The 21,914-nt window shown below is 52.8% G+C and overlaps 9 protein-coding genes and 1 non-coding gene across 10 annotated transcripts; 4 read left to right on the top strand and 6 right to left on the bottom strand.

The window, feature by feature from the left end:
- Window positions 1-403: 403 nt before the first annotated feature.
- Window positions 404-1,769, bottom strand: BO70DRAFT_380667 (GNAT family N-acetyltransferase). Its single transcript, XM_025545422.1, has 2 exons — window positions 1,098-1,769; window positions 404-907 (listed from the first exon to the last, which is right to left on the bottom strand). Exons 1-2 carry the CDS (start codon window positions 1,612-1,614, stop codon window positions 627-629), a joined length of 798 nt encoding a protein of 265 aa, XP_025397977.1. The 5' UTR covers window positions 1,615-1,769; the 3' UTR covers window positions 404-626.
- Window positions 1,770-1,971: 202 nt separating this feature from the next.
- On the bottom strand, window positions 1,972-2,957 carry BO70DRAFT_430343 (uncharacterized protein; the record flags this gene model as incomplete). Its single annotated transcript, XM_025548153.1, has 4 exons — window positions 1,972-2,136; window positions 2,264-2,449; window positions 2,561-2,755; window positions 2,820-2,957. The coding sequence occupies 4 exons, from the start codon at window positions 2,955-2,957 to the stop codon at window positions 2,035-2,037; spliced, it is 621 nt and encodes a 206-aa protein (XP_025397976.1). The 3' UTR covers window positions 1,972-2,034.
- A 470-nt stretch (window positions 2,958-3,427) lies between these two features.
- Window positions 3,428-4,035, top strand: BO70DRAFT_397689 (uncharacterized protein; the record flags this gene model as incomplete). Its single annotated transcript, XM_025546727.1, has 2 exons — window positions 3,428-3,506; window positions 3,632-4,035. The coding sequence occupies 2 exons, from the start codon at window positions 3,428-3,430 to the stop codon at window positions 4,033-4,035; spliced, it is 483 nt and encodes a 160-aa protein (XP_025397975.1).
- Window positions 4,036-7,775: 3,740 nt separating this feature from the next.
- Window positions 7,776-8,174, bottom strand: BO70DRAFT_65089 (uncharacterized protein). Its single transcript, XM_025548620.1, has one exon. The coding sequence runs from the start codon at window positions 8,114-8,116 to the stop codon at window positions 7,907-7,909; it is 210 nt and encodes a 69-aa protein (XP_025397974.1). The 5' UTR covers window positions 8,117-8,174; the 3' UTR covers window positions 7,776-7,906.
- Window positions 8,175-9,790: 1,616 nt separating this feature from the next.
- On the top strand, window positions 9,791-12,128 carry BO70DRAFT_339127 (putative MFS peptide transporter). The gene is made up of 7 exons (XM_025541235.1): window positions 9,791-10,243; window positions 10,288-10,401; window positions 10,446-10,668; window positions 10,714-11,085; window positions 11,131-11,285; window positions 11,334-11,759; window positions 11,806-12,128. The coding sequence occupies exons 1-7, from the start codon at window positions 9,955-9,957 to the stop codon at window positions 12,057-12,059; spliced, it is 1,833 nt and encodes a 610-aa protein (XP_025397973.1). The 5' UTR covers window positions 9,791-9,954; the 3' UTR covers window positions 12,060-12,128.
- Window positions 12,129-12,953: 825 nt separating this feature from the next.
- On the top strand, window positions 12,954-14,174 carry BO70DRAFT_267250 (uncharacterized protein; the record flags this gene model as incomplete). The annotated part of the gene is made up of 1 exon (XM_025538950.1): window positions 12,954-14,174. A coding segment is annotated over one exon (1,221 nt), but the record flags the coding sequence as incomplete, so codon positions are not given.
- A 484-nt stretch (window positions 14,175-14,658) lies between these two features.
- BO70DRAFT_408808 (NAD(P)/FAD-dependent oxidoreductase) lies at window positions 14,659-16,934 on the top strand (the record flags this gene model as incomplete). Its single annotated transcript, XM_025547219.1, has 6 exons — window positions 14,659-14,842; window positions 15,168-15,171; window positions 15,221-15,420; window positions 15,465-15,849; window positions 15,907-16,681; window positions 16,914-16,934. Exons 1-6 carry the CDS (start codon window positions 14,710-14,712, stop codon window positions 16,932-16,934), a joined length of 1,518 nt encoding a protein of 505 aa, XP_025397971.1. The 5' UTR covers window positions 14,659-14,709.
- A 191-nt stretch (window positions 16,935-17,125) lies between these two features.
- Window positions 17,126-17,206, bottom strand: BO70DRAFT_t202. Its single transcript has one exon. It is a non-coding gene; the product is annotated as a tRNA-Gly (tRNA).
- A 2,025-nt stretch (window positions 17,207-19,231) lies between these two features.
- Window positions 19,232-20,366, bottom strand: BO70DRAFT_430339 (uncharacterized protein; the record flags this gene model as incomplete). Its single annotated transcript, XM_025548152.1, has 2 exons — window positions 19,232-20,155; window positions 20,234-20,366. The coding sequence occupies 2 exons, from the start codon at window positions 20,364-20,366 to the stop codon at window positions 19,302-19,304; spliced, it is 987 nt and encodes a 328-aa protein (XP_025397970.1). The 3' UTR covers window positions 19,232-19,301.
- A 327-nt stretch (window positions 20,367-20,693) lies between these two features.
- On the bottom strand, window positions 20,694-21,742 carry BO70DRAFT_397684 (uncharacterized protein; the record flags this gene model as incomplete). The annotated part of the gene is made up of 2 exons (XM_025546726.1): window positions 20,694-21,469; window positions 21,544-21,742. The coding sequence occupies 2 exons, from the start codon at window positions 21,740-21,742 to the stop codon at window positions 20,694-20,696; spliced, it is 975 nt and encodes a 324-aa protein (XP_025397969.1).
- Between the last annotated feature and the right edge of the window lie 172 nt (window positions 21,743-21,914).

The raw sequence follows: 21,914 nt of genomic DNA, 5'->3' as shown, positions 1-21,914 counted from the left end.
TGTCGCGCACAAATTGCGTGATGCAGGTCGACGCTCTCTGAGAGGGGGCTCGCGAAGTCACCGGGTGTGCGCGACGAAGCCTACGCCGTGTCGCTGGCTCGTGAAGAGCTGCGAGGGCCGGGCTTGGTGGGCGAGAAGAGGCTTCAGGGTAACTCGGTAGGTGCTAATTTTGTTGGTGAAGGCGGTGGTGGTGGCGGTGGGCATGATGTGATGGCTTGGAGTAGTGACCTGCCAGACCGGGGTTGCCGAGATATGTTCCTTCTCAATCGAGGGTTTTTATCTTTGACGCCGAGGAAATGCATGGCCGAAGACTGGTAAGTAGATAGATGGAGGAGCGGCTTTGGTGCTGTTTAGAAGGGAGGGGACTGTGTTGAATAATTATTCTTATACTGATGGTAGCAATGCTGCCTTTGACATTTTGGGTACATACCGGATCTATCTCTGGAGCGGAATACAAGCCATCAAACAACACCCAGAATTGGAAAAGGAGAACAGATAAAGAACGAGATATCTGGAACAACCCACTTCCTAATTACAATACCCTACTCCCCACCAACTTCAATCGACTGGAACCAAGAAATGGAAGACTACAGATGAACAATACCGGCTCCCTCATCACTCATCACTTATAACCGGACCGGCTCCCTCCTCATCAAACAAACCCTCTCCCTCTCCCTCTCCCTCTCCCTTCCTGTGGTATCTATATCCACATCCATATCGCCAAAACCCACCTCCACCTCCCCCACAACACCCCACCCCAACCGCTCATACAGCCCCCTCCCCTCCCGCGACGCCTCCAGATATATCCCCCGTCCGGCGGCATCCGCCCTCTCCATTCCCCACCGCAGCATCGTCGTCCCGATGCCGTGGCCTTGGTGGGCGGGATGCGTGCAGAGGAGGTCGAGGACTGTTTGTTTTTATTCATTGGGTATGGTTAGTATTTCATATCGACGTGGTGATCCCACTCCCTCATTTTGGGGTAAGTATCGTCAGGGGGAGGGGGAAATAATTGAGAGAAGGGAATATATAAGGGAAGAATAAAATAAGGAAGGAGGGGTGGGAAAGGGAAAGGCAAAGGAAAGGGAAAGGGGGACTACCTATATCTCCCTCCCCGACCCATTTCTCCCGCCCGGGTTTCATGGCATTCGCGAAAGACGTAATCACAGCTTCGTTGCGGGGCATGGATGATACCGCTGGGGGTGGGGTTGCGAGGAGGGCTGCTGTTGCGGGGGATGGATTTATCTTGGTGTTGGTGTTGGAATTAGGGCTGGAAGTTGATGTCTCTTTCTCACTCCCAGACCCAGAAACAGAACCAGAAAGACCCATCCAGCGAACAAGAGCGAGAATCTCCCCCTCCGAGACGTTATTTGTATCTTTATCTGAATATTGATCTGTAGAACTGGAGAAAGCCGTAGCGACAAGCGTCGTGATATTCGGATCCGCGAGGGCCTGCAGCGCGCGCTGGTGCAGGTATGCCGTGCGGGATGCCAGGGTGGAGCCGGGGAAGGCGTGCGCGAGAAAGGCGCTGTTGGTGAAGGCGAGGGCATGGAGGGCGCCTAGGGCGGGGGCGTCGCTTTCGAGGGCGGGGCGGATGTGGATGGGTATTCGGGACATGGTTGACTTGGGGATACCTAGATAGTAGTAGAGTGATAGAAATAAAGTTGAAAAGGAGGGAGTGGTGAGGATGAGGATCAGGATGAGGATGGATCAACGGAGGGGGACGGAGATCCGGTCGTTATCGGATGGGGAGAGAATACGGGTTATGTTAGTCGGTTGGATTCTTAGCCTGCCTAGCGGGAGGGAGCGGAGCGGAATCGGATGGATGGGGGTTAAAGTATCAAAAGTTAGAATACCAAACCCAAAAAAACACTAACTAATTAACCCTAACTTAAAATATCAACCAACCCAACATACTATAACCAATTGAGAATCCTCCTTCCACCAGCCAACAAACTACCAACGACCAGACCAGACCAACATCAACAATCCTTCCAACCACAACCACAACCCTCACCACCCAACCAGACACAACATCTACCAAAACCCCTGAATCCCCGTCCCTCTCCACGCAATCTCCTTGGTCAGATCCTTCTTCAACTTCTCGAAACAAGCATCAAAGCTCCCACTCGTATCCACCTAAACCCACCACATCACATCTCATTCACATCAGCACACTCCACCCACAGAAGCCCGATCAAACCAGACCAGACTACACCACACCACACCACACCACACCGGATCGGATCGGATCGGATCCACTCACCCTCACCAACACCCCCATCCGAAGATAATGCTGCAAAATCAGCTTATTCTCCTTCGCGAACTGCGCGCCACGAACACCGAACGCCTTCTCATCATCGACCCGGCCCTCCACATCTCTGCTCAGGAATCGCTGTCGCGCGATATCCTTGGGACAGTCGAAGTAGAGGACTAGGTCGGGGGTGCCCATCTACAAATCAAACCAAACCAGAATTAATATCTCACTTGCATATAAGAAGAAGAAGAAGAAGAAGAAGAAGAAGAAGAAGAAGAAGAGAGAGGTAGGGGAAGGGGGATATACCACAGCCTCCATAGGAGCGATCTGCTCCATGCTGCGCGGGAGTCCATCAAGCAGAACATTCCGATTATCGTTGCGGGGGAAGCCGCGGGCCACGTCCTCGAGAATCGGGATGAGGTCCTTGATCTCCACGAGATTCTTCTCGCGGATGGCTTGCACGACGTGCGGCTGTAGCTTGGTGGGGTCGGCGCGGGCACGCTCACGAAGGATGTCGCCGATGGGGAGGTGGTGGTGGCCGCATTCGTGGGATATTTTGGCGCACAGGGAGGTTTTGCCTGATCCGGGGGCGCCTGGGGGTGGGGGGAATGGGGAAGTGGGTTAGTATGATGGTGGGGATGTTGGGAGGGGACGTGGACTGGGACTGAGACTTGCCGATGACGAAGACCTTGAAGGTGGCCATGGTGGTGATATCTGGGCTGTGTGGATGTCGGTGTTGGCGTGGGAACTTGTGGATGATGGTTGATGGTTGAGAGCTGGGGAAGGAGGGGAGGAAGTGGGAGAGAGGGAGGGGGTGGAGGGTCTATCTATATATGCCTGCTTCCATCTTGTGAATGTAAAAAGCGGCTATGTACGGAAATGAGGGCTTATAACTGTAGCCATGGAAAGGAGCCACTAGTAGGGATGATGCAAAGAATAATGCGGGACGATAAAAGGAGTGCAAGACGATGCAATGTATTGCGAAGTGATGCTATTCACCATTAGGGCAATACAACCGCAGCCCCAACTCATTCCCTCTACCTTCCTAATTCCCACCACCCACAACCATATCCTTTATTACTATCTTCTATCAACCAACTCCTTCTTCCAAGTCAACCCTCCTCCCAAATCAACTCTCCCTCCAAATCAACCCTCTTTCTAAACCCCAAAACCATGTACCTCGAAGTCGAACGCAAATTCGCCCATCTAACCACCTACCCCCACCCCCTGCACCTCATCACCACCACCACCGGTACACCCCCTTCCTTACCCTCCACTACACCGGCCGCAAAACCTTCCACGACACCTACTACGACCTCCACAATCTTCTCTCCTCACACGGCATCTGGGTTCGCCAGCGAAACGGCCTCTGGCAAGCCAAGATCCGGCGCGGGGGGGACTTCATCAACTCGCGATTCGAGGAGCTATCTATCCCAGACCAGATTGCGCACTATGTTGCCCAGGTCACAGGAAGCAGGAAGACAGAGAGGGAGAGCTTTGGACTGAAGAAGATGGCGGCGTTTGGGACAGTGAGGGAGTCGTGGTTGGCAGATGGCGAGTTTGGGATCGTGCAGGATGTGACGGATTTTGGACATATGGTGGGGGAGGTGGAGGTGGAGTGGGAATCTGAGGGGTGTAAGGATGGGGAGGAGAGGATGAAGGCGAAGATGGAAGAGATGGATGCCAGGATTGCGGCGTTTATGGGGAGGTATTCGTGGGCGTTTTACATGGGGGTGCCGAAGGGGAAGTTGATGGCTTATCTTGAGAGAGTGGGGGGATGATTTTGTTTCTTTTTGTTCTGTGTTGAGTATTGAAAAAAAAAAAAAAGAAAGAAAGAAAAAGAAAATGGAGTCTTTCTAGGTCTATTGTTGAATGGGCAATGGGGTTATGTAGATATGTAGGTCCCATGAAAGGATGGAAGCCCTAATAACCCACGTGACCGTGTTCTGTCGAATTATCCTGTTTTTTTTAAAAGTAAAACGGCATCCGATATCCATTGTCTGAGACACCCTCGCATCCTCTCTTGCCCTGCCGCCTTGGTCTATTCAAATCGTGGGGATTGGATGGGTGGAGCGCGGGGAGGGGAGGAGAGTGAGGATATCCTATTTTATGAATTTTGCGGGGACGTAATATATCAAGAACGACAAGGAGCTAGATAGGGCTGGTAAGTACTCGACTATGTTTAGTTACTACTTAAGCTGTTTTGGTAAGTGGTGAAGATAGATATTAGCACTAAATAGCAGTGGAGCGAGCCGGGACTAAACCAAGGATTCAATACCCAGGAGATAGTATATATCCTAGGTCATCTGGTCGAACCTCACCTGATCCTGTCCAATTCCCAATCTTGCGTATTGGGTAGCCTTTTAAGGAAATTACGGTGGCGATGTCTATATTCACCATCCAAGTCACGGTGATTGACAACCAAAATAGGCTACCCACTCTTCGTGTCTAAGGATCGTTGTTTGACGGTGTCAACTCAACTAATTTTCCCTCTTCCATTTTTGATGATTTAGCAAGGTGGACCTTTTTGGAGGACGAAATTTGCGGTTTATACCAATGGATTGAGTGAGACATAGGATTAGCCGTGGCGGGCTACTGTTGATGGACAGACATTTGGACCTATGCATGACCTCCAGATGAGGTAGATATCTGTATTCGGGGCAGAGGTAGATCATATCCCGGTAAGCAGCGAGGTCCTACCATACCAAGCCGTCCTTTTCCCGACGGGGCTTGTTCATCAACTTCCTCGTCCGATTCTCCACCCAATGTTCTATCTGCGCGAGTCAGCTTCGTCCTCGCACTTTCCGACAACTTACAACATACATTGGTAAACTTGGATGAAACCCACACCACAATCGTCAGCAGCAGCAGGCCGCCTCCAATCAGGAGATACCAGTGCCACGAAGGGTTGGGCTTGAGGATATCCACGTTCATACCGAAGAGACTCTGCATTGGTTAGATAGCCCTACCTGAGGATAAAGATACTCACGGATGCGAAGGTAAGCGGTAGGTAGATGAACTGTTCATGTTAGTGTATTACTATAACCAATACAGGCAGTCCTACCGTGATCCAGCTCAGCCGCTTCATACTCGTGGCCAAACTGGTCGACCGATGTGCTTCGTTAATAGACACCCATGCGAACTCCTGCACTCGTTAGTCGAGCTCACACTGACCAGTGCAACTTACAATTTGAAGCAAGTCCCGCACAGTCTGCTCGAGCTTGTCAATCTGCCCGGAAATATCCCGGTCCAGATCGTGGATCGTCTCGTGCATTTGCTCGCTGAACCGACGCGTCTCGCTGAATCGCTGGTACTGAACGACAAAGTGCCGGGCCTGGCTGAGTTGCTCCGCCAGTGTCCCTTGGATCCGCGTCCACTCTTGCATGCTCTCGGCAATGGAGTCGATCAATCGATCGTCCTTGCCTCGGGCCGTCAATTGATGTGTTCGCTGTATTGTTAGTATCAGCGCTTGCCATCGAGAGAGTACATACCAGTCGTCCGAGGTATCTCCTGGCCTCCCGGCAGAATGTCATCCAGTCGTCTCGCCAGCTCTGCATGAACAATTGCACCATCTCTAGGTCATTCTGGGGTATCCACCCGTAGGGCAGGTTGCTGAAGTAGTGTATTGCTTTGGGGGGCGCCTCCAGAACGGCCCATTCGATTACGCGGGTTGTGTTGTTTGCGTGTCTATATTCGGTGAACGAGTTGCCTATCTTCAGATTCATGCGGATAAACAGTGAGAATGTCCGACAAGGGCTTTTATTACCTAGAGAGAAGCACAGCTCGTTCGGCGTATCGCTCATCTGGCAATATGTCTGCCAGAGATGATTCTCCCGGAAGAGTCTGTTCTACATTAGACGGATCTCTGACACGATGGGGAACATACAGCAGATGTGTCTCTTCTGCCAATTTAGGCATTCCCTTAACATGTTGGCTCAATGTATCGTCTGTTATCCATTGCACCTTGCGACTTCCATTTCTGAGTGCCACGATGTCGACAGCCACACTGGACTTGATCCCAGGGTTGTATGGCCCAAACTCATATCCGGCGTCATGCTCCATCAGCCTCATCCGGTGATTCAACAAAGCAGTCAGTTCTGCGCGGTCCCTATCTGGGATAGTCATGTCCATCACTGGGATTGAGGTTTGACCGTCCTGGTGTGTATTCTGCGTGGACATCACACTGACGGATGCTTTTGCTGTGCTGCAAGGTCCGAACCAATCACCATTCTCCAGCCCGTCAATACTGGCTTTATGCTCGAGGAGAACAGTCACTGTGGCGCGGTCAGCCTGCTGCAGCGCCATTCGCATCAGGGGGATCGAGCTGTATTCCTCCTCTTCCCTAAGATCGGGCTTGTACCGCTCGAGGAACGGCTTCAGCAGGCGGGCCCGACTCTCTTGGATCATGATCCGCAATGACACAAGGTCTCGCCTACGATGTGTGTCATCTCCAACTCCGGACATCAACATGTCAGCGATATCGTAATGACTCCATTCAATGGCGTAGATCAACGGCGTCTTCCGGTACCGGTCGACGGAATTAGGATCTGCCCAAGTGGTTTTCAGCAGCTGGCGAGCCAACTCCTTGTCCCCCTTTTCGCTCGCCCAGGCGAGAAAGGTCCGTCGGGCCTTGGTCAAAGGCTCCATGTCGTGACCAGAACCAAGGATCTTCAGCCATCGTTGTAAATCCTCTGGTTGCGCGTCCGCTGTGTTTCTCCTGTCCGCATTCCTGATAAACCACCACAAAGGAATTTGTCCCTCAAGGTCATGGATATCTGCGCTCGCACCATGATCGACCAAGACGCTCACAGTATCGAAATGCCAATTCTCCGCAGCCCACGACAATGGCGTCCGTCCTCGCCCGTCCTTACTGTCCGGATCAGCTTTACCCTTGTGCAAGAGCAATTCGACGACTTCCCGGTGCCCTCGCTCCGCCGCGCGCGACAGTGGCGTGCGGCCTCGTATGTCGACCATGTCCGATACGACACCCTTCTCGAGGAGGAGACCCACCATCTGAGGATCCCCATCCTTTGCCGCCCAGTGCAAGGGAGACTCTCCATGGTGATCTCCGAGGTTAGGGTCCGCACCTCGGTCCAGGAGGAATTGCATCATGCGACCGGGACGGTCGCGGTCCGTCGGGCTCTGCGCCAGATTATAGGAGGCTGCCCACGAGAAGGCCGTTCGACCAGTGTGATCTTGGATATCCGGGGAGACCCCGTAGAGGAGGGGCTTGAGCTCGTCGACGAGGCCCCGCCGTGAGGCTTGCATAAGCTGGGAGATCGGGCCATCGTCCAATTCGAGAAACACGGGCGCCGGGAGTTCAGCCATCCTTTGCAACAGGTCGCATCAGTGATGATGGAGGCCAGGTTGAGGCTACGGAGTCAGCGCTCTGATCAGACCGTCAGCCTCGCGGGTGGATGCGATCGCCCACTTACCGGCTCATTGGTGGGGTCGCAGAGTCCGGGGAGGCATCCAAGCCTCCGCAGTCCGCAGTCTGCAGTCTGCACGGTCTGAGGCATTTCCGCAAGGCAAAGAAGATAGATCGGTGTCATCTGTGAGCTTATAAGAATATTCGCCTTCTGGCACAGCAAGCATTCCCCAGTGCGACCTTGTATGCAGCTGCCTGCCCGCTTGGCGCTTATAGGCGGGGTTTCACCGGGGTTTAGTAAACTGCCCGGGTTGGACATGATTCGACTCGTATTCCGGGACAACCCAGGAACGCTTCTCCAGGCAAGACTCCATTGACTTGGTGCTTCGGTGGGTTGAGAGTGCCACTGCTTTTGTCATGAGGCCGTGGTAAGCAACTATAAAACAGCTAGTACTATATATCGAGATGATAAGAAGATTCATGGAGACTGCCATCTGCGAAAAGCCTGACCTGCATCTTGTAGCTCCGTCCGTACAGACCCTGCGGTCGTCATTGTCAGCGAAGTCGGAGTCCGTTTAATCCTCATGGGTGTTGCCTGCTTCGTGCTGGTCACGGGATACGTAGACATGTGGATGCCCCAGGCGGCAGCCCACGTGACGTCTCGGCTCTCTCCGAACCAGTTCCTGAAGCGACAAGCGACATCCATGGCCCATGCGCCATCGATAACAAGCGAGTACGTAAACCTTTCCCGGCCTCGAGCCGTCCCCCTTGTTGACACTTGACCATCAGGCCATCAGAATTCTGCCGTGCTGGACGGCTTTCAGCGGTGTCAGGTTCCGTCCGGTTGGCCGAGACATTTGGGCGGAATCCCTGGCAGGCCGGAATCCTTTGGCCAATACACAGTAAGCAACATCCGGTTTTACGCAGCGTAGATATCTAGAGTGCAGACAGAAGACGGGGATCGGTGTCTGCGGGCGGGTAAGTGTTTGAGGCCTCCACCCACTTGGCTTCGTCGAAGCTCCACTGCCAAGTCTTGGCGGTCTTGGCCCGGAATCCACCGGGGGAGGGGCCGCTCCGTGATTGGGTGAGCGGATGCCGTTATCAGAGAGCGCGGTGGTGTCATCTCCGCCCGCTTATCTGCTGTGTCGCTTGGTCTTGATGGAGTATCAGAATTAACTTCACACTGCACGCTCAGCAGTGAGCAGAGAGTTCTGTCTGTGTTACTTCTGGTGAGGTTACATCCCGGCCCACCACGACCCGGCCCAGTCAGAGCCACCCGTAGTCCTAGGTCAGGGGTCTCATGTAACTCGGCTTGACGGACGCTGTCCAGCCGATCCATTGGCCAACACTGTCGGTGGTGCTTTTCCTCCTTGCTGCTCCTTTCCCTTCTGGCTTTTCGGGCCAAAGCGCTATCAGCAATCGGGGTCACCGTCCCTGGACACGTCCGGATTCTGTGCTTTTTGTGTGTATTTCTCTCAGCTACTAGCTAATTGAATCTTCTGCGAGACAGGACGCGTCCGAATGCGGGGATGCGTGAATACCACGGTTGGACGCATCCATCCGGCTGAATTAGCGAGGGACTTGCCGGGGTAGTCACCAAGTTAGTTTGGCCCACGACAGCTTGACCTGACTAACAGAAACAGCCCTGTTCTTCAGATACAACGACGGTTCCAAGCGAGCACCCGGGCGTCTTGCCTGATTTGTGGTCCGTCATTCCAGGGACCGCCATCTGTGTAACCCTGCTCGCCAATGAGGGCCCCGCCAATCTGACCGGGCCTCCTGGTGAACTTACTCGCCCTCCATGACCGGGGGTGGCCATGCAGATGACTGCCCTAGTACGTGTCCACCTGCGCACCGCAACGGCGGACTTCGCCACGAGAAACCTGCTCGGAATGCCTCACTCCATGTGCTAGATGGCCGCTAGAACCAGCTGCTGCCTCCCCACTGGCACGCACAGAACATCCTCGACCTGGCGAAATGTGATAGGCGCCCAAGCCCGGGTGGAGGCAAATCTGTCCGGAAAACCTCATTCGGGTGGCCTTTGATAATGGCGAAGACAGTGGGACCAGCCGGCTAGTCTCTTGGTCATCTATATTATGTCTTCTCACTAACAGCCATCTATCTAGTTTTCGTCCACTGATAGTAGTGGACAGTCTGATTGCACGCGAGGCTGCTGGAGATTGCCAAACCCAAAATCCAACCGAATGTTCCAAGCTTGGCATCGCTCCCCCCAGGCTTTATTACCTCCCCCCTCCCGAGTTGATCAGCTTGACTGGGACGATCACTCATCCTCTCTCTCCACTACCTATCTGCAGGGCCCTCCATCTGCATCATGAGTGACCCCGTTGGCGCAGACGACCTCGTCTACGTCGCGCAAGCCCATGCTCCCCAGAAAGAGCTTCAGACTCCGATGGACGAGAAGAAGGACCTGAAGGCCCCGATAAATGAGGAAACAGCCGTGGTCTCTGCTCCATCCATCGTTGATGACGGGCGGGAATATCCCACCGAAGAGGAGGAACGGACTCTCCGCCGAGTGTCCGACAGGGTCAGCTGGACCGCCTATACGGTTGCCTTTGTCGAGCTGTGCGAGCGGTTCTCCTACTACGGAACGACTGCCGTCTGTATGTGTCCCATGTCCTGATCCAGAACGAGCTAATTGTTCTAGATGTCAACTTCATCCAGCAACCTCTCCCGGCCGGCTCGACGACCGGTGCCGGCTTTAGTGGTCAATCCGGAGCTCTGGGCCAGGGTGAACGGACATCCACTGCGCTGACTACTTGTAAGACTCCCTTTCGGCTTTTTATAGCTATGCTAATTGGTCAGTCAACACGTTCTGGTGCTATGTCATGCCTATTCTGGGCGCCTGGATTGCCGATGAGTACTGGGGTCGGATGCGAACCATCCAGGTCTCTATCGGCTTCGCCATGCTGGGCCATATCATCATCATCATCTCTTCCATCCCGCCCGTGATTGTGCACGCAAACAGCGCTCTGGCATGCTTCTGTGTGGGTCTGGTTATCTTCGGTATCGGTGTGGGCGGTTTCAAGTAGGTACCTCAGAGCATGCGGTCTTACAGTCCTAACGACCATAGGTCCAACATCTCGCCCCTGATTGCCGAACAGTACAAAGAAACGAGGATGTTTATCAAGACAATTCCCAAGACTGGCGAACGGGTCATCGTCGACCCTGCCCAGACAATTACCCGCATCTTCCTGTACTTCTACTTCATGATCAACGTCGGCTCCCTGATCGGATCCGTGGCCATGGTGTACGCAGAGAAGTACGTGGGATACTGGCTGGCGTTCCTGCTTCCGACCATCATGTTCGGTCTCTGCCCCATCGTTCTGTTCTTCTGCCGAAAGAGATACACAGTGACCCCCCCGACGGGGTCGGTCGTTACCAAGGCCTTCCAGCTGTGGAGCCTTGCCCTCAAGGGGCAGTGGTCCTGGAACCCGATGACCTTGTAAGTATGCAACTTCGTCTCAAAGAACCATGCTAATGATAGTAGCTACCGTCGCTGCCAGTCAACCGAGTTCTGGGAGAGCGTCAAGCCCAGCCGAATTGCGAACAAGCCCAAGTGGATGACGTTCGACGACCTGTGGGTGGAAGAGGTGCGCCGTGCCGTCAAGGCCTGCGCTGTCTTTGCCTGGTATCCTCTTTACTGTAAGTAGCCTTAGTCCATAGTGCTTGGATTGGTTTAACAATAGTCAGGGCTGGCCTACGGCCAAATGACCAATAACCTGACCTCGCAGGCGGCGACTATGCAACTGCACGGGGTCCCCAACGACATCATCAACAACCTGGACCCCCTGGCACTGATCATCTTCATCCCCATCATGGACCAGTTCTTCTACCCGGGTCTCCGCAAGATGGGCTTCCACTTCACCCCGATCAAGCGTATCTACGTGGGCTACCTGCTCGCCTCCGCATCGATGATCGCAGCCGCCGTGACGCAGTACTACATCTACAAGACGAGTCCGTGCGGCAACCACCCGAGCACCTGCGACGAGGCGGCGCCGATCAACGTGTGGGTGCAGACCGTCCCGTATGTGTTGATTGCATTCTCGGAGATCTTTGCTTCGATCACCGGATACGAGTATGCGTACACGAAAGCGCCCAAGAACATGAAGAGTTTGGGTATGTCCTTTCCCCAATACTTCAGAGAAAGAACTAACAGAGTCAGTGCAATCTCTGTACCTCTTCATGAACGCCATCTCCTCAGCCATCCAGCAGGGTCTGACCGCTTTATCTACCGACCCTCTTCTGATCTGGAACTACGGGTTCGTTGCCGTGCTGGCCTTTGTTGGTGGTAACTTGTTCTTCATGTGCAACTTGAAGCTGGACAAGGAGGAAGACGAGCTGAACAACATCGAGGAGTCGAAGTATTTGGGACGAAATCAGACGGCTTTGGGAGAGAAGGTTGACCCTGAGCTGTGAGATGATGTATGAGTAACGTGACGCAGTATAGAGACTTAATGAGCATGAGCATGATAGTAATGAGCTGTTACCTTGAACCACATATTGGGCCTAGAAAGTACAACACGCTGTAGTGAGCGGTGTCATTTAGAGAGACACACTGTCAAGTCACGGGGGGTGACGTCCTCAGGCATCGACCGGAGAACAACGACCACGACTTCCCCACCTTTTTTCACTTCACTGCCACTACTTCAGACAATGATCTCTGCAAGTTTGCCTCACCGCATCTCAGTGACTGGCATTATTAGGATTCCAGATGTACTGCACCAGATACTGCTGGCTTCGGCCACCGGGTATCCTTGTGAGTACTCGACAAGCATGCAAGTGACAGGCCTGGATGCACTTGACCTTTAGTCACACAGCGCCGGTGAAGTCAATCAGCTGCAGCGAGGGATTTAGGACTTACCTACCGCTCCAGGAGATCTCATCAGATCCCGATATGCTACCCGATCAAGGCCTTCAAAAGCCAATTTGCTCTGACTACTTTCCACTATCCTTTACCTCCTCTGCGTTATCCCGAACTACACGATGTCGACCTCGCTGCTCTCGGATAATCAGGCCCCTGAGCCGATGCTCTACCCATGCCGGGTCCGACACACCAGACTCCAGCCGGTAGTGCATTCATTCTCCTACTCCTACCTGTGGATAGCGCTCCCGGTTCGTTGGGAAGGCAAAGATCTCGAAAGACACCGCCCCACGTCTGTCTGCTCCGGCTGGTTTACTGTCGATGCCGAAGATTACTTGGAAAGAGGCAACCACACAGGGCTGGATGGAAAGCTGCGTCAGTATCTACACAGTCAGGTAAGCCAAGCCGCCGTGCATCCGCTGCATATCATTGATACCCAATTGCAGCAACTCCAGGACGAGGACTATCCCTATGTCTACCTCCTCACTTCCCCTAAAGTGTGGGGCCATATTTTCAATCCAGTCTCGTTCTGGTATTTGTACTCAACCAAGAAGCAATTGGTTGCCACGATCCTCGAGGTGAACAACAACTTTGGCGAGCGGCGTATGTACCTGTTGAGATCACTGCCTGGGATATCAGATGACTATAGCTCTGCCGATCATGTCGATCTAAATCGCTCCAGATCACCGCATCGGTTCACCAGCAGATGGCCAAAAGATTTCCATGTCTCGCCATTTAACCCCAGGGAAGGCATGGTGTATACCCTGGACACCGCTGATCCATTACTGCTGTGCGCTCAGGGATGTGAGCAGCCGATCGATAGCAGAATCGTGCTGATTTCCTCACATGGCCAAGCCCAACTCGTTGCCAGCATACGCTCCGCGGGACCAGCGGTTCGACCCGCAGCTCTCAGCACCTACGGGAAATACAAGCTCATTCTATCATGGGGCTGGGTTGGGATCATTACGGAGCCTCGCATTTTCTTCCAGGCTGCCCGTCTGCATCTGCAACACAGACTGAAGGTCTGGTATATTCCAGAGCCGCTTGAGAAAACAATATGTCGCCGTGCCAGCGCAATAGAACGGTATTTTGGAACTGTTTTTCGGGGATACCTGCGAGACTTGGTGGAAAACTCTGCTAGCTCAGTTACCGTGCGATATCATGCTGCAGGATTATCTCGGGATCAGTCGGTCGAGACGATGCAAACACCGTCGGCTCGGCGAATTTCCGACGAACCAGCCGACAAAATGGTGGAGATTCGGGTTTTGCGGCCGGACTTTTACACCTCCTTCGTGCAGAGTCGGGGTTTGCATGCTGAAGCCGTCGTGAGTGCGTTGGCAGACAATAGTCTGCTGCGAGTGTCTCGCATGGACCTGTTTTACGGGATCATCAGTGCAGGAGAATTCACTAGAAAGGTCCAGTTATTTCTTCCGGATCGTGTTCTTTATCAAGTGATTGACTGGTTCCGAAAGGGGCGACACGCAGCAAACGCCGGGCCTTTATCTGCAATGGATCACTACGTACTAGCATGCTGCAGGCGGGATGAACAAAGAGAGTACCGGAAGCATCTACTGCAGCTTCTTCTCAGTCCATATGTTGCATTTGGGAGCATTGGCTTTCTCCAAGCTGAAGTCTTCGTTGCTCAGTTGACTCTTTTGTGGGCTCTTCTTCGGCTTCTCGATTCTCTTGTCTTTGTATGTGTTATCTAAGGGGTTGAGACTGGAGGATTGGAAGATGTTTTTCTGTGGAATCTCTGGTCCCATACTCCTACGTCATAAGCTGAAATTGAAGTTCCTCGGATAAGTCACTACAGATACGATGCTTGGACTCCCTCCTGCTGCAGCCTCCTGCATGACTTTTTGATTGCAATAGCGCTTATGTTTTGCATGTTTTTCGACGTCTACTGACTCCCTTGGCAAATGCCAGGGCTATCCTTGCTCACCAAGTCATTTGCACCCTCCTGCATCACATGATTAACGCTGTGTTCTTTGTGTAAAGGGTCTCTCATCCAGAAAGGCAACAAGCATATTGTCGACATAGGCACGCCGTTCTTTCAGCCAATGAAATCAATCTAGACAGGCCGTGGGTACCACAAAGACCACGAGGCTTATAGTTACAGTCCTTCGCCCGGGATTTGGTCCGAAGCAGGTCGATCACCTACAAAAGCTTGACTTCCTGGAAGAGTTACTCTACAGATCCACCTTCATGCAGAGTGATACAGCTGAACATACAATTATTGGAAGCGATCGGGTCATGGGTATTCGTCATCTAGACAACTTTTCCACTTCGCCACCTATACCCTGCTACCAGCTGGATGTACATGTCGCACAGAAAACAGGTATGTCTGTGCCACGAAGTCTTTCTGCGCACGAGCTGACGTTCAAATAATGATAGATTCTAGTGGCGGAATATTCCCTGCACCTGCAGCCGCATGGGGATGGAAATCCTGTGCCGGTGAAAGGATGTCGTGGTGAAAGGGAGCGCATGGCTATTGATCAGTTGCTGTCACTGAACCAGATCAGGGAATCCTGCATTTATTCATCTGAATGGGGACATCTCGAGGTTTTAAAAGGTCGCCAAAGCAGTTGGTAGAGCCTTGCTTTCTCGATTCCTAGATAATCCTTTGTAGTGGAAAGTTCTCGGCAACTATACAAGGATGCAAGGCCAGTATGTTAATTATCTCTCCGTTGCGAGCAATGCTAATCACATATCACAGGAAAGAGATAGCCATTGTTGGCAGCGGTGGCGCAGGCATCGCAGCCCTGTGGGCGCTCCACTACCACTCGCCTCATCGAGTTCATCTTTACGAAGCAGCCCCTCGACTCGGAGGCCACATCAACACGGTGCAATTCAGAAAAGGAAGTGAGAGTGTCAACGTCGATACAGGGTTCATCGTCCTCAATAACTCCACCTACCGTAGGCAACTCCCCCTGCTCATCAGATAATACTGATCCGTACAGCCAACTTCCTCAACTTCCTCCGGACTATCAACGTCCCAACGACGCCCTCCGAGATGTCCTTCAGCGTGTCTCGAGCTTCTGACTCCGGAACCTTCGAATGGGCCGGTTCCTCTCTGACGGGCCTCTTCGCCCAGCGCAAGAGCTTCTTCTCTCCATCCATGTGGCGGATGCTGTTCGACATGGTCCGGTTCAACCACTTCGCGCCGGACCTTCTCCGGCAACCAGACGAGGACAACACAATCACGATTGGCGAGTACCTCGAGAAAGAGGGATACTCGGCCTTCTTCCGCGACAACTACCTGATCCCATTGACGGCGTCCACATGGAGCACCAGCCCGGACAAATGCAATCTGCAGTTCCCAGCTGCGACCCTCGTGCGGTTCCTGTATGCTTCCCACCCACAACCATCCCCACAAAGCACGTCACATACTAACCACCACAGATACAACCACAACCTCCTTAACACCCTCGGCCCGGGGCTCGAATGGCTCGGCATCGCCAACGGCGCAAAGAGCTACATCGACGCTGTGATGGCCGACTTTCCCTCCGAGCGGATCCACCTCAACCAGCGCGTCGTCTCCATCACCACAGACCCCGACACCAACAAACCCTCATCCCGCATCCACCTCACCACTGCCAACGACCGCACCACAACCTACGATCATGTCATCATCGCCACGCCCGCTCCTCACGCCCTATCCATGATCTCCTCCTTTTCCTCCGCCACCCCCACCGAGATATCAATCCTCTCTTCCTTCCAAACAACCACCAACACCGCCATCCTCCACTCCGACGCGTCCCTCCTCCCTGTCTCCCCCCGCATCCATTCCACATGGAACTACCTCTCCCACTCCCTCTCCCTCCCCACCGACTCTTTCTCTACCTCTACCTCCACCTCCACCTCTACAGACCAAGTTTGCATAACCTACAACATGAACAAAGCCCAAAACTTCCCTCTCTCCAAATACGGCCCCATCTTAGTAACCATGAACCCGGTCTGCATGCCCGACGCGCACACTATCCAGGGCGTCTACGAGTACGAACACCCGCTCTTCACCCCCGCGGCCATCAAGGCGCAGGCCCTGTTGCCGCACATTCAGGGTACGAGGGGGATCAGCTATGTGGGCGCGTGGACGATGTACGGGTTCCATGAGGATGCGTTTACGACTGCGTTTGAGGTTGCGGAGGGGTTGGGCGCGAGGGTGCCATTTGAGGTTGTGGGGAGGGTGGTGGAGGGGAGGGGGGAGAGGGGGAGGGTTGCGGGTTGGTGGGAGGGGGTGTCTAGGATGGTTTTGAGGGGTATGCAGATGGTTATTTTGTTGTTGGGGGGTGAGAGGATCGGTGGGGTGGGGAGGGAGAAGGAGAAGAAGGATAGTTAGGGAGAGAGGGGGGTGGTTTTGGGCATTATGCTTTTTTTCAAAGGGGGTTTATCTGCTGAAAGGATCTTAGGGTTACTTATCTACGGCGTAGATCCAAGATAGAAATTCAGCCAAAGAAAGAGATAAAAACAAGTCTCTCGCTATTTTGACTCCCAACCAAACAAACACTCACCATGCGACTCGAAACTCTACCCTCTCAACCCCCCTTCTTCAATCTCTCTCTCTCCTCCACAGGGGGGAGGGAAGAAGAGGGAAAAGACTAAATAAAAAAAGAAATTGTAATGCATTAACTGGGAATCGAACCCAGAGCACTTCCTGTCACAGACATGGAAGGGAAGTATGTTACCGCTACACCATTAATGCTTGTTATGAAAATTAAGTTTGTTTTTGGTTTTTTGACGTTTGCAATAAAAATAGTGCATAGCATATCTGTACGATTAATTTTTTTTTTTTTCTTTTTTTGATTTTGGGTCGAGGTTGAAGTTAAGAAATGAGTATCATGACATCACATCACAATATCGTTCCCGCAAGGGGGAGGTATTTGTTCTTCATTATTAATCCCGTTGGTTTGTTGGCTGGCTGGTCTGCCCTCGTGAGGTGAGATGGCTGATCGGGATCGTTATTGCTAGCCTTGTACTTACTATCTGGGCATAGCCCTTGCTTTGCTTGTGGGGTTGAGGGTTGAGGAACGAGGGTGATTAATCACTATTCAAGGTAGTTTCTACTCTCTCTGTGCTCTGTAGATGCGACTGGAGGAGAGCTTTCAAGTAGTGTATATTTTTTTTAAAATTAACGGGCTAATTTCATCGTACATGGCAGAAGCATAAAATAAACTGAATTTATACATAACTGGGTAATCATTAATCTTGTTCTTGTGTGGTCCTGAGTCTGATTAATTATCTCATAAGTACTATACTATATCTGGCACTAGATCACCGGGTATGTTCCTGATATTATTACTGCCTTAGTATCCTAGGTAGGGACAGAGTAGTATGTTTTCAAGGCACAGAATGACCATTTCATTTCAGCTCAATTTAGTTTAATTTATACCTAGACATTGAACACTACCCCCGACATATATTACCATCATAGTAACACAATCAGCTTACATTTATCCAGGTCAATATAGATCCTCTCTCCCACTCTCTCCCCTTACACCCCTCCCCCCAACTTACAAAAGAGGAAATAAATAAAACCATCCCCACACTAATCAGGGGAAGGTCTCAGATGAATAATCTTCCCGGAAGATGAGCATTAAAAAGATGCAAACAGATAGAATACTCAGTGAAAGGCAGTTCAGCCATGGTTCTGAACCCTGAATTCATTGCAATTTACAACAATCTAGCTACTTTATATAATATATAATATAAATCATGATGCTATGCATATATACACACTAACAAGGCCTTATCCAAGAATCTACCATGTAAATGCAATGCAACAGCTTCAAGGATGGGTAGGTAGGTAGGTGCACGAAGTGTAGGGATTAGATTTGGATTGGGATTCATGTAAGGGACATAGGCAATATTATAATAAATGTTACATTCACACTTACACTTACATCCGGGCCCAGGAGTCAGCCAGCCAGCCAGCCAGCCAGTTGGTCAACATGCTGATTTACTACCGTAACTAGCAATTACTATCAATACAGCAAGTAATACACTCGGTGATATACATATATCTTAGGTAGTTACTACCTAGGTAGCGATGTAGTATTCCGTATTTCTACTACTATATTAAACACCTACCTACCTACATCCCACTCTACGCGCCCGCGCTCCTTCAAGTTTATTTTTTTATTTATTTATTTTCTTTTTTACTGCCATTAATATTGATACTATACGCAATATACCCGAAACTTCTAAATAAACAATCTTCTCAAAATGAAACTCTCCATCGTTTCCTCTCTCGCTACCCTCCTCTCCCTCGCTGCGGCGACTAGCATCCCGCAATGTTTGGTACGTATCACCCCATCCGCCCTCCAGAATGAGCCATCATGTATAATAATTAAGCCCTAACGCCATCCTCCATTCTTCCATCCACCAGAGCGACTGCGTCTACGCAAGCACCGCCTGCGGCGCAAATGACCTCAACTGCTACTGCACGAACGGGGGCTTTCAGCAGGGGATCCGGGATTGTTTGACCCAGAAGGGGTGTCAGGGGGATTTGCAGGGTGAGTGGTTCTCCTTCTGGTATTTTTGTGTTGGGTTTGATGGTGGGTGATGGATAATGGATGGCTGATGGCTGATGGCTGATGATTGGGGGGTGTAGCGGGGCAGGATTTGCAGAATGCGCTTTGTGGGAAGTAGATAGATGTTGATGTTGATGTTGATGTTGGTGGGTGGTGGGGGGTGGGTGGCTCTGGAAGGATTCGTGCATTCATTACTACTGATATACTATACAATTATCTATAGCCAGGCTGGCCCTACGTCTACATGTCTATGTACATGTATCTGGATCACCGCTCCCACTCGGAAAACAACTTGTCGTCCAGTCCTGCGTACCCCTCGACCACCTTTAACCCCCTCAGTCTCTCCTCCTCGATCTTCCCCCACGTCCAGTCATCCTTGCTCCACGAGCCGACATTCCCCTGCCTGACCTCCTCCATCTTCCCCTTATCTCCAACTTCACTCCCATCTCCCGCGGAAATCTCCTCCAGCGTCTCTGTCTCTTCATCCTGCTCGACCAAAACCCCCTCCCCCTCCCCCTCCCCCTCCGTCTCCGTCCTCTCCGGCAAAAACCCACTCGCCCTCAACACCCTCTCCGGCGAAATCGTCAACCACCCCTTCTTAACGACATACTTACTCACCGCCGCCGCAAACACCACCCTCTCCCCCCTTCTCCCCCTCCTCCCCACAAAACTCGACAACACATACACCCACTTGCGATCCCAAGCAACCACCCGACTAACCACCTCGAACCTCTCCAGCGGCTTGATCTCCCGCTTGAAGCTACAGAACGTCGACCCCAGGGCAATGTACACCTTCTTGCCTGCGTTCTCACGGCCCGCTTCCTGCGTGGCGTGGGGCAGCTCCTTGTCCAGTTGGGCGCTGACGAGCGTGAACCCCGGCGTGTAGACCCGGGTGACCAGCGCGGTGCGCGAGATGTCCAGGTCCGAGAAGTATGTGCTGTTGGATTTGTGGAAGTTGTAGTCTGTTTCCCAGGGGGAGTTGTGCGTGTGCAGGACGTGGGGGGTGAAGACGGGATGGGTTGGGGTGGTTTCTTTGGTGGTGGGGGGTGGGGGCCGGTTGGGAAGAGAGGGGAGGTCGGGTGGCGGCGCAGGTTGAGGAGGAGGTGGTAGAGGAGGTTGGTCTTTGGGTTGGTGTCAGTTGGTGGTTCGATTGGTTCGTGGAGGTAGAAGGGGCAATGGGTTGGGGTAAGGAAGGCAACTTACGTGCCACGCGAAAGGGAGGTTCTTGAGGTTGATCACAGCCAGGATCAGAGCGAGGCTCTTCCAGGAGAATACGGCTGGAAGAATCGCGCGCGTGATGACCTCGTGCGCGGTGGTGAGGAGTTCCGACATACTGATGATGGACAGTCTGTTGATGCTGCTGCTGATATCGGAGATGCGCCGGTAAGATCAATAATCTGGGGTAAATAGTCTCAAACGCGCGACAGGATCCGGGCAGGCAGGAAGGAGTGACTGCAGCGGGCGTGCCCGGTTTATGTCCAATGCCCAGAGGACATGCGATTTGATTGAACAGGGGAAGTTGACGAGTTGACTCAAAAGTTGGACTCGGCGTTTCAGCCGAGGATGCCCGGCTCACGTGCGCTGACTAAGGACGGCTATACACATTGCCCGATTGGGAATGAACGTAGCTTCATCCTACCATCACCATTCCGATGACTATCAAAAAATAGCCATACAATTCGGCGGACTCGACACTCCCCGCGCACAATTCAACGGACTACTCGAGATGAAAAACGACCACCTCCCCAGTCGCCGACACGTCTCAGCCAGCTCATCCAGATCGAACATCTCCCCAATCGGCAGCCCCCACCCAGCCAGCAGATGGTGATGCATATCGAACTCCGGCTGCAACGCCGGAAACACCTCAAAGCTGACGGCATCCGACGCGACCGCCGCGAAATGGTTATCCCACATGAACCGCAGCACGCGCTCGCTCTGCTCCATGCCCGCATGCTTCGGCATCGCCTGCTGACTATACTTCAACTTGTCCTGCTCGCCCATGCCATCCCACGTCGCGGGCAGCCCCACGCGCAGGAAGAAGATATCACCCCGCTGGAACGTAATCCCACACTCCTCCGCAATGGCGAGCACATCGTCCAGCGACACGCAGTGCGCGGTGAGCGCGTCGACCGTGATCCCGCGCTTCTCCTTGACCCAGGTATAGTAATCGATCAGCACCCCTCGTCCCGCGATGCCCTTTTTCGCCCAGTGTCCGATCCCGATGCGGGCGGATTCCGGGTCGAGGATCTCCTCCGCCGTCGTACCACCGTAGAAGACCAACTGGTCGGCACTGGTGGCGTTTGGGGCGGGCGCAGCGTGGTGTCGCAGTCCGTCCCATTGCGAGGATTGTTGCGGGTTGAAGTGGTATTCGTCGTCGAAGGCGACGCCTTCCCAGACCCATTTGACGTGGTGTTCGAAGGGTTTGCGACGGAAGCCTGGGGGGTTAGTTAGTTAGTATTCCGTGAGCTCTATTTAAAATCGAAATCGCATGTAGGTAGGGGGAGAATACCAGGAGGGTTCAGCTTCTCCAGATCCCAGTTCAGACACACGCGCTCGCCGGTCTGGATCTGCGTGCGGGCGGCGGCGGCGACGACCTCGGGCGTGAGCAGCCGGAGCATCCCCAGCCCTTCGTCGCGGGTGTTGGGTGCGCCGGGCCAGTATCGTCGCTTGTCGGGGAGGTCATCGTATTTGTCGGGGAGGTCTGCCATGGTGAGGAAGGGATTGGATGGGAGAGTGGATGTTATAAAGTGTGATGAAATGTTTAGTGAGGGGGTTGATAAGGTGGAGCGGGGGGATCCACCGGGTGTTTCCTACTCCGTACGGAGTACCACCATGTACTATAAGTATTGTATTTGTATGCAGATTACGGTGTTCCCCACC

Source organism: Aspergillus heteromorphus, assembly GCF_003184545.1.
Source record: "Aspergillus heteromorphus CBS 117.55 chromosome Unknown BO70scaffold_18, whole genome shotgun sequence".
NCBI classification, from domain to species: domain Eukaryota; kingdom Fungi; phylum Ascomycota; class Eurotiomycetes; order Eurotiales; family Aspergillaceae; genus Aspergillus; species Aspergillus heteromorphus.
Note: the sequence above shows the minus strand (reverse complement) of the source record. Positions and strands in the feature narration are given on the sequence as shown.

Excerpts from the sequence above, each read along its gene's own strand:
- BO70DRAFT_339127 (XM_025541235.1), top strand. The coding sequence starts at position 9,955 with ATGAGTGACCCCGTTGGCGCAGACGACCTCGTCTACGTCGCGCAAGCC. Across the intron at positions 10,669-10,713 it reads ATCGGTGTGGGCGGTTTCAA|GTCCAACATCTCGCCCCTGA; the intron begins GTAGGTACCTCA and ends TAACGACCATAG. Across the intron at positions 11,286-11,333 it reads TGCCTGGTATCCTCTTTACT|GGCTGGCCTACGGCCAAATG; the intron begins GTAAGTAGCCTT and ends AACAATAGTCAG.
- BO70DRAFT_380667 (XM_025545422.1), bottom strand. The coding sequence starts at position 1,614 with ATGTCCCGAATACCCATCCACATCCGCCCCGCCCTCGAAAGCGACGCC. Across the intron at positions 908-1,097 it reads GGTCGGGGAGGGAGATATAG|TCCTCGACCTCCTCTGCACG; the intron begins GTAGTCCCCCTT and ends AAAAACAAACAG.
- BO70DRAFT_65089 (XM_025548620.1), bottom strand. The coding sequence starts at position 8,116 with ATGGCAGTCTCCATGAATCTTCTTATCATCTCGATATATAGTACTAGC.